General features: G+C 39.6%; 1 protein-coding gene across 1 annotated transcript; it reads left to right on the top strand.

Moving 5' to 3' along the window:
• Window positions 1-1244: 1244 nt before the first annotated feature.
• LOC134670800 (tryptophan 2,3-dioxygenase) lies at window positions 1245-16656 on the top strand. The gene is made up of 10 exons (XM_063528621.1): window positions 1245-1354; window positions 4176-4348; window positions 5006-5139; window positions 8675-8797; window positions 9466-9557; window positions 9747-9891; window positions 10818-10939; window positions 11428-11555; window positions 15604-15697; window positions 16415-16656. The coding sequence occupies exons 1-10, from the start codon at window positions 1338-1340 to the stop codon at window positions 16590-16592; spliced, it is 1206 nt and encodes a 401-aa protein (XP_063384691.1). The 5' UTR covers window positions 1245-1337; the 3' UTR covers window positions 16593-16656.
• Window positions 16657-18062: the final 1406 nt, after the last annotated feature.

Below are 18062 nucleotides of genomic sequence, written 5' to 3'. Positions count from 1 at the left end.
CTGTGGCGTTTACACCGCTGTCGCTTGCGTTGCGTGCTCTACAAGCCGTGTGTGTGTCAGTTGTCATATAGCTCCATACATCACAACTTCTGAACGGGCGTGTCTTGTTATAAAGCCAAACTAATAAAATACAGGCTGTCTCTGTCACTATTTTGCGATAAAACAGACAAAACAAAGACGAAGACAGTATGATTCTCTTATATAGACATTATCATTTATCATAGACATATGTATCTATGTTTGAAATGAGACAGACCTGTACTTACCTATTGTATGTGTATATATTAATGAAAGTAGTTTCATGTTACGAAGGTTTAGTGTTACGATAATTTTAAAGAGATTAGATTATTTAAAAAAAATCTTTATTGAATGCGCAACCTTAACCTTTCCGTCCTGAGAAAGCGGCATTTGTTCTAATCAATAGCCATAGAAGTTTTAAATTACACTGGGAGTCCGTAACTGATACCACGATTAATTTATTAAAACCGCCTACCAGAGATCTAAAGTCCACGCAAACCAGTTCAAGTACATTCCCTGAAGGCTCCCCTCCACGATGGGCCAGCGCCGGCCACTCCAAGTGACGCAGCCATGCGGTAGAATGAGATAGCAATATCACTTGCTCTAACGCATAAATGCGTCCCTTGGAGTGGCCGGCGTTGGCCCATCGTGTAGAGGAGCCATGAAATATGCATTGGAGTTTGTGTACAAATCACGCGAGGTTCGATAGGGGGAGGGGGGTTCACGAAAAAATCACGATATTAGATCACGTTGGGGGAGGGGGGTTAAGGAAACCTCACGTGTATTTTTTTTTCTACCGTGAACGAAACTAAGAAAAAATATCCTACCACATGAGTAGATACTTTTTCTGTTTCCTTAAACATAAATCTTCACTCTGCACTTCAAAATAGCGAGTCTATTTGACTAAAATTGAAAACTAAACAAGAATTTCTATAGACAATACTATTTAGGTATCTTTAAATTAGCTCGAATGAAAAAAAATAAAAAAAATACACGTGAGGTTGTGTGGGGGGAGGGAGGTTAGCCAAAAACCTCACCAAATATCACCAAGGGGGAGGGGGGGTCAAAAAGTAGCCGAAAACACCTCGCGTGATTTGTGCACAATCCCTACTGTTAGTATGAATGGCGGGGTCATGTTATATTGGTTTAATTGAGCTATTTATTCTGCTGCGTTGGGTGAACAAGAGATTACGCCGCCTAGCCATTCATTCATTCAGTATCAAGTAACCGCGCGTCGCGAAACTACGCGCCGGGACTTAACGAAAAAAAAAACTTTTATTTTTTTTAGTTTTAATTGTCTGTGGTTTGTGTTTGTAAACATGGCGTGCCCAATGAGGTAAACACTTTTATTTTCAATTTGGTCATTTAATACGTTGTATCATATTCTGATAAAAACATTCAGTATAATTACTTAAAACAATATATTTTAACTAGATACCGAATATATATAAATATTTAATAACCATTTTTTTTGCATGGTAAATCCGTATTTTAAAAGTAAAAAAATGGAAAGGATAATCGTTTGCAACGAGACATTAAAAACGTTAAGTGGGTAATTTGCAACGGTTTCAAATAACACGCGTTCCAAGTAAATTATGTGGAATTGTTTTAATTATTAGTACTTACCTAGCCTAGTAGCTTGTTTTAAACTAGATAAATGTGTTTTTAGGTCATAATTACGGATACATACTTGCAATGTGTAAAATTGTGCAAAAGCCGGACGCCGGACTAAATATCCTGCTGTCTATTTTTGTTTTCAAATTTTGTGTTTAACTAAGAAAATTGGTACGCTATAAATATTTATTTATTTAAAAATTATAAGTACTACCTAGTTTCCAATGTTTTAATTGCGTATGCAAATGTGTCCTAATATATTTATCAATATACAATTTCAATGGCGCGAGATGATGTAACATTTATTTACTGTGACAGAGTTCTAAATACTACTATGAAATATCGGATCCGAAGTCAATCATTTATTCTAATACGTGTTTAATAGATTGTTTTCTTCTTACCTGGATATTAGCGTTGAAAGACTTAAAAGGTACGCTTTAAATAAGTCACCGGCATCTGTACAAATAATTTACCATAGACTTCCATATGTGCTAAGGGGCTATTCATAAATTACGTCATTTCAAATTGGGGGGGGGGGTCTGGACATTGGATGATTGTAGCATGACGTAGGAGGAAACGGGGTCATTCGAAGCATGATTTTTGGATGATTTTATGGGGGGGGGGGAGTCAACAATCGTCAAAAATAGATGACGTAATTTATGGATAGCCCCTAAGATATGTATTAATAAGCGTCCATTCTCCTCTCCTAATCCTCGGCGCCTACTAAGTCTTACAAATTACAATTATCTGGTTTCTTAATATTATTGCCTATATGGCATTAGCAGAATACTTACACTATAGACCACACCTTTCTTACATCGTGGAATCAGCTACGTCCTCTACCTCCTACTTAACCTACGTCGTCTACTACCACGTCCAATAAGATTTAAATTAAACTGAACCATTTATTTTCGGTGATATTCATCACAGGGTTAAAAAAAGATGTGACTGAGACGCTCTCATTTTTTTATACGAGACTGGTTACTTACAGTAGATACATCAACTGCAATTTGTATAAAATCCGATGCATCTACACGATGTTACTGACCATCGGGCTTTAAATCCAGGGCTCGATTCTACTCGCTAAACTGAGCTACTTTTATTATGGCACCAACCCCGAAATCCCGAATTTTTTTTTACTTTTTCATACATTGTGGCTGATCAGATGTCAACGTTTTCTATGGAGAAGCCAAAAATTTTTCCCCGATTTTAGGATTGGTCCCATAGTAAAAGTAGCTCAGTTTAGCGAGTAAAATCAAGCCATGGAATTAAAGCCCCATGGTCAGACACATACTGTATAATAAGTAATAACAATAACCCAGCCCCACGCGCCGATCTAATTATTCTAATTAGTGTCAGCAAGCTTTGAAAGCAGACTAAAATACTTTTGGCTCAACCGGCTACCGGCGTTAGTTTCAAGCGAGCCGAACAAGTTCGAATTTTAAATTTAACTGATTCAAAACTAGTGATGTGGGAAGCTAAAAAAATACTACACTAGGACGATGTACTGTGCTTTTTATTTCCATAAATAAAATAAAAATCTCTTTAAATATTTTCTTACCTAAATACTCTAAATAGAAAGTTTATGCCAAACATAAGCAACCAACTACCGGTGCTAGAATTTTTATTTTTGAAACATCCTAATTGCATTAAAGCCTCATTAGACATGCTAATAAAAATTGTCGAGCAGAACATCTTCGCCGTCCCCAGTTTGCATGATGAAATATCAGACAGTATTTCAATGGACACGCGTATTTTTTGCTGACTGACCGGTCCGGTTCCGACGTTCTTCAACTTTTTACTGAACCGTTATATTAAGTGGACTGATATTTCTTAGACGGCTTCCCCATTAATTACTTTTGCGATGATTGGCTTGTTCCACGACTTTACTCGCGTGCTAAAAGCATTTTCGTTATCCCGTAAGGAGTAATTATTACTACAATTTTACAGTATCTTTACGAGAATTCTTACCCGCAAAGGCTTTAACCGTGAAATTAAAGCATGAAACAGTAACACCAAAATAATTGCTATTACATTTATGAGCATTTTATAGTCATATAAAACTAAGAACGTCATAAAATGATCTCGAAATAGATTTGAATGACTTAACGACACCGAGTGCATTTTGTCACACTATAAACCTTTACCCCGAACATGAACATTTGAAAATTGTCTATGCGCCCCTGTCGTTCGATTAAATACAGAGTTCTATCTTCAGACTGCAATAATATGTTACTCTTCGAAGGCCGCAAAAATATGTGACACGCTCTTATGGCTCTACAAATAAGATCGTGTCAGATATTTTTGCGGCCGTTGTTGTGTAACATATTATTGCAGGTGACTGTACCTACTGATCTTTGCTTACCACGACCAAATCTTTCACAATGTACCTAATCATCCACTCCGTCATCCTTTTGTCCAATTTATTGGTACTCTTCTTCACAGCATAAAATCGTTTTCCTAACTATACTACGAGTACACTCTAGGTTGAGATTTAATAATACTTTCCCGAAAAAAATCATTGATTACTTGTTCTGTTATAGGTCGGTGATCGACGAATCAGCGGGGCAAGATGGCGCTTGCCTCGGCAACGAAGCCGGTATGCTGTACGGCGAATATCTCATGCTGGACAAGCTGCTTACAGCCCAGAGGATGCTCAGCGCTGAGAGCTCGAAGACGGTACACGATGAGCACTTGTTCATCGTCACCCATCAAGGTAGACCTTCACATAATTGTGTTACCTTTAATGGGGGTTAATGCTGAAGGGATTTTGTGCTTCATCTCCTGTACAAACACTAAACATCAACACTCTTAACTGTCCATCGGTGGACCTTATGCCTTTTGTAATAAGGTTTACGAACTTAACAGTATGTCATCATACTGGAAATTTTGCCATACTGTACCTACGATGTGGTACTTAAATCTTACTGAACAACTTTTGCTTTGGTACAAACTGCGATAACACGATAAAAATTATGACTGTTTTGTTGCTCATCGTCTTCTATTGGACAAACTAAATTGTTTATGCTACCTATTTCGGGGTTGCTTCAAAGTTGTTCAGTGCTACGCCTTGCTGAATATGGCGAAGAGTAGAAAACACTCTGTATTGAATCGATTCAAGAAGTAAGTAGTCATGTTTAAAAGGGTTTTCTCAGATCTTCACTATTGTTTCTTGGGTGATGATTTAACGAACTTTGAGACGTCTACTGACGCGCACAGTTTCAATCCAATATCAACCTTCGTACATTTCGACAAGGTTCATTATGACGAGCCGGGCATTCTAAGAGTTAAGAAGAATGAGCAGACTGTTGGTGTTTGCTTTATCACTTTAACCTTATCACTTAAACCTTATCAACCAATCTATTCGTTCTAGCATACGAGCTCTGGTTCAAGCAGATCATCTTCGAGGTGGACTCGGTGCGAGCACTGCTGGACGTCCAAGGTCTGGATGAGGGGCACACCATGGAGATACTGAAGCGGCTCAACAGGGTCGTCCTCATTCTTAAGGTAACACACTTTACAATGACAGAGATATTCATTAAAGACATTAAAAAAGGCCCGGAAAATTGAGACTGTCCTTTTTCTGGAGTCTGATGAATTTTTTTAGGTTGTTCTTTTTTGTCTATTAATTTTACGATTATTTGAATAATTGTGAAGTTGCCGGCCTAGATTGCAATTGAATTTCTATACTTCTTATTGACCATCACTGACACCAATGCGTTAGTTAAAATCAGTCAATTTGAGACGCATTTTTGGTCGTTATCATCATGACTTGCATTTCATAACCTTTCAGATAAGAGTTAGATGCGTACCGCAATGAAGAGGCATACTATATGCCTACCTACTATTTTATGTTTAACCTCTGCGAATCATTAACTAGTTTACTTATCAAATGGTATTGTCATATTAAAGTACCCTTAATAATAGTAAAAACATCCTCCGGAAACTGATCCAATAACCGACCTTGTGCGTTCAGTCGTGCAATGTTTATTTGAAACCTCAATATCGGCTTTCAAGATACGGGTTCTGACCCCTCGACACCCGACCCGGTACGACGTCACATCACTATCAACCACTGACAAGTTCGATATTTTTTATCTGTCAGTATTTTTTTTATGAATAATAAAGTCTGACAAACCAATTTTGCCGTATGATAAAAACTTTGGGGTGATGACTGTAGCGTAAGAAGAGTACGATTCTCTCTGTCTAAGTATGCCCCACTGCAAAAAAATACTATAGTTGGTCAAGCAGACCTTGTTAGTAGAAAAAGGCGGCAAATTTGAAAAATGTATCTATGTAATGATATGTATATCGTCTCAGAAAATTTTAATTTCGCGCCTTTTTCTACTGACAAGATTTGCTTGACCATCTATAGCTAAAGTTTAGGTTGGAAGAAAAATTGCTACAGTACAAGTTATTATTTAAATCCTCAACGGACGCGTTGCAAATTTGTAGGTCACATTAAACTACTTTTATTATACATAGACCAACATAAATAAACTGTTCAATATTAAACTTTGAATGTTGGATTTCACGCCTTTCTCTACTGATAAACTTGGCTTGCCAGAGTATATATACCTAAGTAAAATAATTACAAATATTACAATTGAATTAAATGAATAGACATAAGTACCTCATTTAAATTGTATAAAAGACCAGATCTCCTATTTTATGTTAATGAACTAATAATCCATTCAATAGTACGCTACGTTACACATTATCATAATACGGCAATATACTTTTTAATCTAATACTGAAGCATAATTTAACCGGTTAGTACCAGATTGTGATCCAGTTTATTTAGATTTAATTAGTTATTATCGTGCTACATATCTGTGAGCGATATGTTTAATATACACTGATAATATTTAACATTAAAATACACATAAAAAACTAGTAGACAGATTTATGTTCTATGTATAAGCAATATATAGTTGGTCAAGCAGATCTTGTCAGTAGAAAGAGGCGGCAAATTTGAAAAATGTAGGCGCGAAGGGATATCGTCTCATAGAACATTTGAATTTCGCGCCTTTTTCTATACTGACAAGATTTGCTTGACCATCTATACATCTATACCACCGAATTCTTAGACTGGTCTTCATAATTAATTTAGTACTATCGTAACTCTTATTGCAAACGTGTAAGGTACATAAATGGTCAGTAAAGAGAGACGACGACAAGGTGTCTCAGTACCGGTTTCCGCAAACTTCTCTTGTCAGACCTGTGGTAGACCATGTCGATCTCGCATCGGTCTATTCAGCCATCAAAAACGGTGTTACACCATAAATCGTCTGATATAGACGAAAAGGCCTATGATGATGATGATGATGATGTTAGTACTTGCCTACATACTTAAGGTCAGAGCACACCGGGCCTGCCACTCTATCGCTCTTGCTTATTCGAGCGACACGGGCCACGGCGGCGCCGGCAACCATATTAGGTTGGAGCTAGACACAGCGATTGAACGTTTCGCAAAGTCGTGGCCGAGCCGATAGAGAGGCAAGGAAAGAAATTTTGATTGTCCTTTTTCGCAGTCGGCCCTCAGAAGTCAGGACCGTAAGGTTTCTGTCCGCGCGCATTAAAGAAGTTATTAAATTCCTACAACCTACACTACAATATCTTGCAAATATATCGCTCAGTTGATCCTTATCTTTCATCGCCCTCAAAGCTAAGGGCCAGACCTAACGGTTCCCGAGTTATCTACGTAATCTGTTTACAATCCTAAATTCGCAACCATTAGGATAAAATCATTGACATATATCTAAAGACAGGCGGTACGGGCACTAAGAATGGTGCTATTTCAGCGGTGTCACTTACGAATTCGAGCCAATAGTGCAGTCTAACGCAACTACTTGCGACCAATCACGCGCTTGATGCGAACTCATCAACCAATAGCGTTGTGGCGTTAGACTACACGATTGGCTCAAATTCATTCTACTAAAAAGCTGCAATTTGGCATGGAATCATGGATAGGTTACCGTGATAACGCGTCTTTCAGTTAAATCTATTAGTTTTCATTAGTTATAACTAATTTTCCAAAACTTGGTAAAAACTTGTAATTGGGGTTATCCATTAATTACGTCACACGAATTTCTAGGTTTTTTGACCCCTCCCCCCCTCCTTGTGACACTTGGTCACATTTGGCAAACCCCCCCCCCCCTAGTGTGACGTCACATTTTTTCTACGAAATCGCCAAATCGAGTTAAGTAAGTACCTAAGTATTATTAATATTTTATCAAAATATTTTTGACGATATAAATATTAGTAATTTTAGAACCCAAAACTGCTTAGGAAAGAAAATTAAACGAATAAAAACGGTTATCGTTTTAAAAACTTGTTATTTAAATGTACAGCGAATAAAATAATTCAAATAAATTTTCGGTTACTGATGAAGTTAAAGTGACGTCACAAAGTTTGTGTCTCCCCCCTCCCCCATGTCACAATATGGGGATCCTATCTCATCGCATAATAATTGATTGTCATAATGTAATGTTACGCGTAAATTTCTTTTCGCATATTTTTTCTCCAGCTGAAACGGAAAGTATTTTCGAAAATATTTTGCATAGGTTGTGTAGAATAGGGTAGGTTAGGTTAGGTTTGTGTTATAATTTTTCAGAAATGTTAATATTTCCAGCACAATAACAATTATGCGAAATGAGTTTTATGCGTAACAATGCATTAGGACAATCAATTATTATGCAACCCAATATGGACCCCACAATATGTCACATTTTCTTGACCCCCTCCCTCCCCCTAAACGTGTGATGTAATTAATGGATGACCCCTATTGACTCGGATTTATCAAAAATAGTTTTCGCAAAGTGTTGAAAATTAGTTTTGACCAGTGGCGAATTTGCAGTGTTGGCCTCCCTTAGGCCTTGTAGTAACTACTAGCCGCCCCTTTCTCAGCACCCATCTATAGACTGCCACCTCTAATACCTTGCCGCTCTAGGCCCGGGCCAGTAGGCCCAGTAGGGCCTTATTAGGGCGAATCCGCTACTGGTTTTGACTAATGAAAAACCTTATTTTTTCTGGTTTCCAGCTCCTGGTGGACCAGGTGATGATCCTGGAGACGATGACGCCGCTGGACTTCATGGACTTCAGGCACTACCTTCGGCCGGCTTCAGGGTTCCAGAGCCTGCAGTTCCGTCTTCTAGAGAACAAGGTAATCTGTCTCGGCCACTATTCATTATGTTATGTAGAGTCTTTACCTATTACGAATGCTACTTTTTGATTATTCTGACTATTCATAACTGATATATTTAGGATTACGAATAGAGTCTGTTCGGAAAGAGAAGACTCGTGGAATGTATTGGGCCCCATACATACCACGACTCTTCTCTTCCGCACAGAGACTATCATATTCTACTTCGCATGGTCCCGACTTTTTGCCAAGCCTCATCACTCATTCGAGATTCAGGATTAAGTATAACGAACTGGTTTATTTGGTCGCAAACATATCTAAATTATATGAATTAGGACACCCTCAGAGCCTACCCTGCGATTATGACCGGATCGTGGATTCATCTTATTATGTGGGATACCACGCACAACCAAAATACCTAATATAGCATATATACACTATACTTGCATCATAATTTATCTATAAATATAAAAGATATACAAAACGTTTTACTCGTACTGACGTATGAATTATGATATTATTGTTATTAATATGCATATCTGTGAATGAAGATACAAATGTTTTTATATGCCTCCAGCAGATATTCCGTTGCAAGTTTACTTGCCAAGATAATTTATTCTGTTGCTACTTGCTACCAAGTCGTTGGTAGGCCAACGAATATTTATATAGGTACATTTCTTTGATTCCAGCTTGGTCTGAAGCAAGCGCTACGCGTGAAATACAACCAGAACTACCAGTCTGTCTTCGGAGACAACCCTGAAGCCATGGAACAACTACACAAGTAAACCAATACTGCATTATTACATTTTTACCACTAGTTTCCTTTTGATTGGCTATCATTGTCTTACTATTGCCTCTGGATTGGCAATACAGTTAATTGAAATTGAAATTGTTTTTTTTTTTCATATCGTAAAGAGAGTTTAATTGGTAAAGCCGTTCAGTTAAATATTTCCTTGTATATCTCATCCAGGTCTGAAGAAGAGCCAGCGCTCCTGGCGCTGATCGAGCGGTGGCTTGAACGCACGCCCGGTCTCGACGCCCACGGGTTCAACTTCTGGGGCAAGTTCCAAGCCACTGTGGACAACATGATTAAAGAGGACATCGCTGCTGCTATGGTGAGGGACATGTACAGTCAAATATATCGGAGCGTCCAAGATGTGCACAATATCTGAACATGCACTCTAACGCCTTGACAATAGAGGCGAGCTCAGATATTAATGAGCACCTTGGCCGCTCCGATATATCTGATGGCGACTGTACCATAGAGAAATAAGTAACATTAGAGTGTTCACTCCATACATAGACTAGGAATCCTCTAGACGGAGTTTAGAGCAATTATTTCATGAAACCGATGCTGCCAAAAATACTGGGGCGCGGGGGACGAGGTAAGCGAGTCCCGTGCCGTGATTGATCTGTTCAAAGACACGGACGTCTCACAAAGACACTTGACTCGAAACTGGAGTAAAACTACCGTATATTTGTGGCAGAGGGGGTAGCGCTATGCTCAGTCTGGAGGATGTCTTGTCTGTGACTCTATACAACTGGTTAAGCCCGAAAACTTGACATACTGAAGGCGTGACAACTTAGGAGCGGGCAGGCGTGATTAATCGCCCGTTTTAAAGGTGTACTTATTCACGCCTGGATGAATGGAAAAATTTGCTAGATATGGGCTTGTGTATCATCATCATATCAGCCAGAGGACGTCCACTGCTGGACATATATGTCCTCCCCCAAAGAGTGCCATAATGACCGATCTTGTGCCACCCGCATCCAGGGGACTCCCGGGACCTTTACCAGGTCATCAGTCCACCTTGTGGGGGGTCTACCCACGCTGCGCCTTCCGGTACGTGGTCGCCACTCGAGAACCTTTCAGCCCCAATGGCCATCGGTTCTACGTGCAATAATGTGTATACGGAGCTTGTGTATACGTGCGTCTCCACAATTACTTGGTTTGTACCCTGTTTTCAAGCCACTGTTGTATATAGATAACTATTTTAACTTATGAATTTATAAATATAAAATCATAACCATTTATTTCCAGGAAGAACCTAATGAGGTGGTCCGTCACCACCGCCTGCAGGACGCAGAGAACCGCCGCGAGATATATCGATCCATCTTCGATCCCTCCGTGCACGATGCTCTACGATCCCGGGGGGAGAGACGGTCAGTACAATCTTTAAGTACAGTCATGTTAGCCGTCCTCTTAGGAGCAGTTACTTCCTCTCCTACTCCTTCGAGGAAGTCCAGCTCACCATAGACAGGGAGGGGAGGGAAGGAGGGGGCGTCTTTACCATAAGGGCACACGGGGCCCGTGATCCTCAGGGGGCCCCGAAGGACAGACAGTAACAGTATATTTGATTACCAATAATAAATAGAAGATCATGGTAGCAAAATGTTAATTTAATTAGGTAGTAGTTGCCGCGCACCGCTACCGAACGGACGCTTGCGCCGCCTTGCGGTCATCTGTCGTAATAGACGCGTTTTGTTTAAAGAGTGAACCTTCTGTATCTAGTACTATTATTTATTCTGTACCTAGTGTACACGAGAGCTGTAGTAGAAACCTAAGACAAGGCTAGGGAAATGATGATGACCTAGTTCTTAAAAGACGATATTTATCCTACCTATATTTAACGGGACAATTCTCATTTCAGACTGTCCCACAAAGCGCTACAAGGCGCCATCATGATCACGTTCTACCGCGACGAGCCTCGCTTCTCGCAGCCGCACCAGCTTCTGACTCTGCTGATGGACATGGACAGTCTTATCACCAAGTGGCGATGTAAGTGTTAATACAATACCTAAGGTGGTCTCACAAGGCGCCATCATGATCAGGTTCTACCGCGACGAGCCTCGCTTCTCGCAGCCGCACCAGCTTCTGACTCTGCTGATGGACATGGACAGCCTTATCACCAAGTGGCGATGTAAGTGTTAATACAATGATACCTAAGGTGGTCTCACAAGGCGCCATCATGATCACGTTCTACCGCGACGAGCCTCGCTTCTCGCAGCCGCACCAGCTTCTGATGCTGCTGATGGACATGGACAGTCTTATCACCAAGTGGCGATGTAAGTGTTAATACAATACCTAAGGTGGTCTCACAAGGCGCCATCGTGATCACGTTCTACCGCGACGAGCCTCGCTTCTCGCAGCCGCACCAGCTTCTGACGCTGCTGATGGACATGGACAGTCTTATCACCAAGTGGCGATGTAAGTGTTAATACAATACCTAAGGTGGTCTCACAAGGCGCCATCATGATCACGATCTACCGCGACGCGCCTCACTTCTCGCAGCCGCACCAGCTTCTGACTCTGCTGATGGACATGGACAGTCTTATCCCCAAGTGGCGATGTAAGTGTTAATACAATACCTAAGGTGGTCTCACAAGGCGCCATCATGATCACGATCTACCGCGACGAGCCTCGCTTCTCGCAGCCGCACCAGCTTCTGACTCTGCTGATGGACATGGACAGTCTTATCACCAAGTGGCGATGTAAGTGTTAATACAATGATACCTAAGGTGGTCTCACAAGGCGCCATCATGATCACGTTCTACCGCGACGAGCCTCGCTTCTCGCAGCCGCACCAGCTTCTGACTCTGCTGATGGACATGGACAGTCTTATCACCAAGTGGCGATGTAAGTGTTAATACAATACCTAAGGTGGTCTCACAAGGCGCCATCATGATCACGATCTACCGCGACGCGCCTCACTTCTCGCAGCCGCACCAGCTTCTGACTCTGCTGATGGACATGGACAGTCTTATCACCAAGTGGCGATGTAAGTGTTAATACAATACCTAAGGTGGTCTCACAAGGCGCCATCATGATCACGATCTACCGCGACGAGCCTCGCTTCTCGCAGCCGCACCAGCTTCTGACGCTGCTGATGGACATGGACAGTCTTATCGCCAAGTGGCGATGTAAATGTTAATACAATGATACCTAAGGTGGTCTCACAAGGCGCCATCATGATCACGTTCTACCGCGACGAGCCTCGCTTCTCGCAGCCGCACCAGCTTCTGACGCTGCTGATGGACATGGACAGTCTTATCACCAAGTGGCGATGTAAGTGTTAATACAATAATACCTAAGGTGGTCTCACAAGGCGCCATCATGATCACGTTCTACCGCGACGAGCCTCGCTTCTCGCAGCCGCACCAGCTTCTGACGCTGCTGATGGACATGGACAGTCTTATCACCAAGTGGCGATGTAAATGTTAATACAATGATACCTAAGGTGGTCTCACAAGGCGCCATCATGATCACGTTCTACCGCGACGAGCCTCGCTTCTCGCAGCCGCACCAGCTTCTGACGCTGCTGATGGACATGGACAGTCTTATCACCAATTGGCGATGTAAGTGTTAATTACAACTAGTATCTTGTGTGTGTTTAGTTTGTAACTATGACTAACTGTATGTATGTTTTGATATAAATATAGTAGCATACAGGAGTGATATTATGTTGCGCTTTCTGTTAATACAATGATACCTAAGGTTGTCTCACAAGGTACTATACAGTGTGTTTTTTTTAAGTGGGACAGTATGGGGAAATCCCAAAGTATAAGAGATACAGGGAAACTGTCTTAGGAAACATTAGGTACTTTTTTGTGAAAAAAAAAATGGTATAGTCAAAATTTTGGTCAAGTGTGAGTTGTCCCTAAAAATGATTAATTTTGATGAAATTTTTTTTTGACGCACATCTACTCAGTTTCATGAGGGGATCATTTTATTGTATGGGAAGAAAAAAATCGGGACAGCAGAAGTTAGTCAAATTTAAGAAAATCGTTTTCATTTTTACAACCCGTGTAAATTGAAAACCACTGCCCACTGCAAGGTTTTTATTTAAAAAATATTGCCTATTCCAGTTTTACATTTGAATTTGGAACACTTTATTTGGTTTAAAAAGGATTAAAATACTTTAAGATATTCTTACGCGAGCCTTACCTTACAAATCTAATTTAAAAAAAAAAACAAATTTTAAATTTGGAACTTCTTGAAACAAACAGTATTTTACTTGATATTTCATTGTTTAAAGTTAACATTATGTTAAGTTTTCGTCATGGAATTACCAAACTCGCATAAAGTAGATTTAATTGAAGCGTATTTTGTAAATTATCGTAGCTCTGTGAATGCGTTACAGTGGTATCGGGAACGTTATCCGGACCGCGATCAACCGGACCGCAAAATTTTTGTCAAACTGGTGAAAAATTTAAGAAAGGGAGGCTGTTTTAAATTAAAACGGAAGAGACGAGCCACAGTAATAAATGAATTTACAACTATCGCAATCTTAGGATATTTTGAAGCCTACCCAAAAGCCTCATTGAGGGAAGCTGCTAACACTATCGGTGTGCATAAATCTACAGTACGAAAGGTATTGAAGGCTTACAAGTACAAGTGTTACATAGAAGGTCATCTTGTACAAGCATTGCTTCCAGGAGACACTGACCGGAGATTAGCATTTTGCCAGTGGTTTGTAGCATGCTCGATTAGAAACCCGTCTTTTCCAAGCCGGATTATTTGGACAGATGAATGCAATTTTTCAAACAATGGCATGTACAATAGAAAAAATAATCATTTTTGGGCACGTACAAACCCCTTCCGAACTACGGCAACCCATAACCAGGTCCGCTTTTCCTTTAATTGTTGGTGTGCAATATTAGATAATAAAATCTTTGCCATTAAAATTTACCATGGAACATTGAATAGTCAAAAATATCAGGAAATATTAAACATGGCTGTGGATTTAGTAGATATGGCAATTCCATTAAATAATTTGAATAATATCATCTACCAACAAGACGGCGCCCCTGCCCACAATAGTATCGCTACGAAACAGTTTTTAAATGAACATTTTCTTGATCGCTGGATGGGCACAAATGGCCCTATTAAATGGCCACCACGTTCACCCGATTTAACACCGTTGGATTTTTTCATTTGGGGGTACCTTAAAGGTCGAATTTATGCAGATACTTACAACTCGGTACAAGAGTTAAAAGACGCAGTGCATTATCATTTGAACAACATACATCACAACGCCTTGTCTAAAGCTACCAGAGGTGTTCTGAAACGCGCTCGTGCCTGCATTCGACAAGAGGGAGGCCACTTTGAACATTTACTTTAATGTAAAATTATTTTATTAAATTTACCTAACTTCTGCTGTCCCGATTTTTTTCTTCCCATACAATAAAATGATCCCCTCATGAAACTGAGTAGATGTGCGTCAAAAAAAAATTTCATCAAAATTAATCATTTTTAGGGACAACTCACACTTGACCAAAATTTTGACTATACCAATTTTTTTTTCACAAAAAAGTACCTAATGTTTCCTAAGACAGTTTCCCTGTATCTCTTATACTTTAGGATTTCCCCATACTGTCCCACTTAAAAAAAACACACTGTATACGACCCTTACAGGATTGAATTATACAGAATTATCCTACCACAACGATTCCAAGGATTGTTACTTGATATTATAGAAGACATCAAACCGAAACTTAACCCTTCATAGGGTATAAGGGCATCAGAAATTATTCAACATTGAAACCTATCACTTTGAAATAAAGTTCATAATCAGGTGGGAAATGTATTCCCTCTGCCTTATAAAGGCTTAAGCTAAAAAGCAAGAGATTGGTCGCATCGTCGTTATTTTCGATACATTTATATTTATACTTTTCGATTAGCGATTATCGATAAGCAAAAATCATCTTAGATACAGCCCAGCTCTTTCTCTCCACGAATCTACGGGGTTTTACATACCAACCTGTCTTTGTCTGTGATCTTATTCCCGTTGTTTTCTATAAAAATTTAACTGTTTCTCCTATTGCAGACAACCACGTGATAATGGTACAGCGCATGATAGGGTCCCAGCAGCTTGGCACGGGCGGTTCTTCGGGCTACCAGTACCTTCGTTCCACGCTTAGGTAAGTTTACCTTCTCTAAGATACATCCCTTTTGCGTTGGATGACTGGTCAGAAAAGAGCTCGAGTTCTGATTTACTAAACCAGCGGTCGGCAACCAGCGAACCTTTCACATGCGGCCCGCGAGCTTCCCTGGCTATTTTGTGTGTAATATTGACAAATGACAATGTGTGATAAAGTCATAAATATTAACAAAGTGCGGCCCGCATCCACTTCGTTAACTGCTATGTGGCCCTTGGCTGCTAAAAGGTTGCCGACCGCTGTACTAAACGAATAAGTTTTTTGTCAAAACACAAATAGACTGCGTGGTTTTATCACAGTTTTCCTATGGTCACTTCCTGTCTCCATCATCATATCAACTCAATGGTACCATAATATTGCATTGTCACCCAACTTACAAATGTACCTACGTAAAGTTTCATAAAGGGATGTGGGTCTAATTTAGCCTTAAAGATTTGACCCGACACACATACATTGAAAGTTTAAAAAATCTCGTAAAAATAAAATAAATCTTCTTCTTATTGTAACTCCAGTAAACTCATGTCAACCAAATTCCATTAAAACACCAGTATCTAATGATCCAAGCGAACGAAAAACGTTTCTTTTCATGATTTGCAACCCAAATGCCTTAACAGATCATGACGTGTTTTGTTTGATCCCAGTTATACCACGAAGTCAAATTATTCAATTTTTAAACCACACTTGTTCATTTTTCGACAGCGACCGCTACAAAGTATTTCTGGACCTGTTCAACCTATCGACATTCCTACTGCCTCGCTCTCTCATCCCGCCCCTGGACGACGGCATGAAGCGCAGCCTCAACCTGGCCTGGGGAGAGGCCAATGGCAACGGAACCGAAGACCAGAACGGCCTTGAAGAATCCTTCAAGTCTTTATAGGGCTAGCCCTACATAAGTAGGTTAAGTTTTTAGATTGAAATTTGAAACCTTGGTAATACTAGGAATCCAGCTCCAGTGCCTAAAAGAACATCTTAGTTCACCTAATAGGGTAAGCAATTTAACCTTTTCGACGCCGTATCAAACAGAAAAGCTGTCTCTGGGACGTCACGTCGCCGAAGTGTCAAAACTGAAATTACTTTATGCATAGGCGTTGGCGTTGGACCTGCGGTGCGGATATATCGGTCATTGGCGTCCAAAAGGTTAATCGGCAAAGGACATGACCAGACCAAGCTTTGGGGCACCTATTAATTTCTTGGACCTATTAATTATTCAATTTATCCATGGTTTTACTGACGCGCTCTCTTTTTAAGTCTTTATAAGTAGGGGTAAATCCTAGTTGAGTAGGATACTTTTTTATTTAAATTAAAAAAAAAAAAATTAGGCAATAAAAGCATTAAAAATAGCTCGGCAAAAACCGTATACGGGGTCATCCAATAATTACGTCACACGAATTTCTAGGTTTTTTGACCCCTCCCCCCTCCTTGTCACACTTGGTCACATTTGGCAAACCCCTCCCCCCTAGTGTGACGTCACATTTTTTCTACGAAATCGCCAAATCGAATTAAGTAAGTATTATTAATATATTATCAAACTATTTTTGACGATATAAATATTAGTAATTTTATAACCCAAAACTGCTTAGGAAAGAAAATTAAACGAATAAAAACGATTATCGTTTTAAAAACTTGTTATTTAAATGTACAGCGAATAAAATAATTTAAATAAATTTTCGGTTACTGATGAAGTTAAAGTGACGTCACAAAGTTTGTGACTCCCCCCTCCCCCATGTCACAATATGTCACATTTTCTTTACCCCCTCCCTCCCCCTAAACGTGTGATGTAATTAATGGATGACCCCTACCTACCCAAGATAAAAAGTAGTTTTTAGACATTTTTATAGTATTTTTATAGCCTTTCGCATAGAAAACAAAATGTAGGTAAAGTACGAGGAAAGAGCCCATAATTCTAGAGCAGATTTGTAGAATAATTCACCAAATCAAGTTTAAATAGTGTAGTCCAATGGGTGAAATAGGATTTAGGAGACTAAAACCTTAGAGATGATGAGTCGCAATAGTTTAACAAAGTAAGTCAGATAAAAAAAATGCTGCCTAACTATTTTATATTACGTAGGTATATATGTAATTTTCATTTATGTATATTTAATTATTTCATAAAACCAAGTATAATGCATTTAAAACACATTATTTTCCAGTGTTACATTAATCTTAAGTTTAAATAATGATTAATTAATTTTGTTATTTTATATAAACACAATTTCTTATTCTTATGATTTTATTTAGAAACCAATCCTCTAACAAAATCGTCTTCTTATCAAAGTTACAAAAAGGTATCTTATGGCCGCAATTAGGTATCCCTAAATATCGTTGCATTGGTCTCCGAGTCAAACTG

Source organism: Cydia fagiglandana, chromosome 14 (assembly GCF_963556715.1).
Source record: "Cydia fagiglandana chromosome 14, ilCydFagi1.1, whole genome shotgun sequence".
In the NCBI taxonomy this organism is placed as follows: Eukaryota; Metazoa; Arthropoda; class Insecta; order Lepidoptera; family Tortricidae; genus Cydia; species Cydia fagiglandana.
The sequence above is the reverse complement of the archived record's forward strand: the minus strand, read 5'-3'. Positions and strand labels throughout refer to the sequence as shown.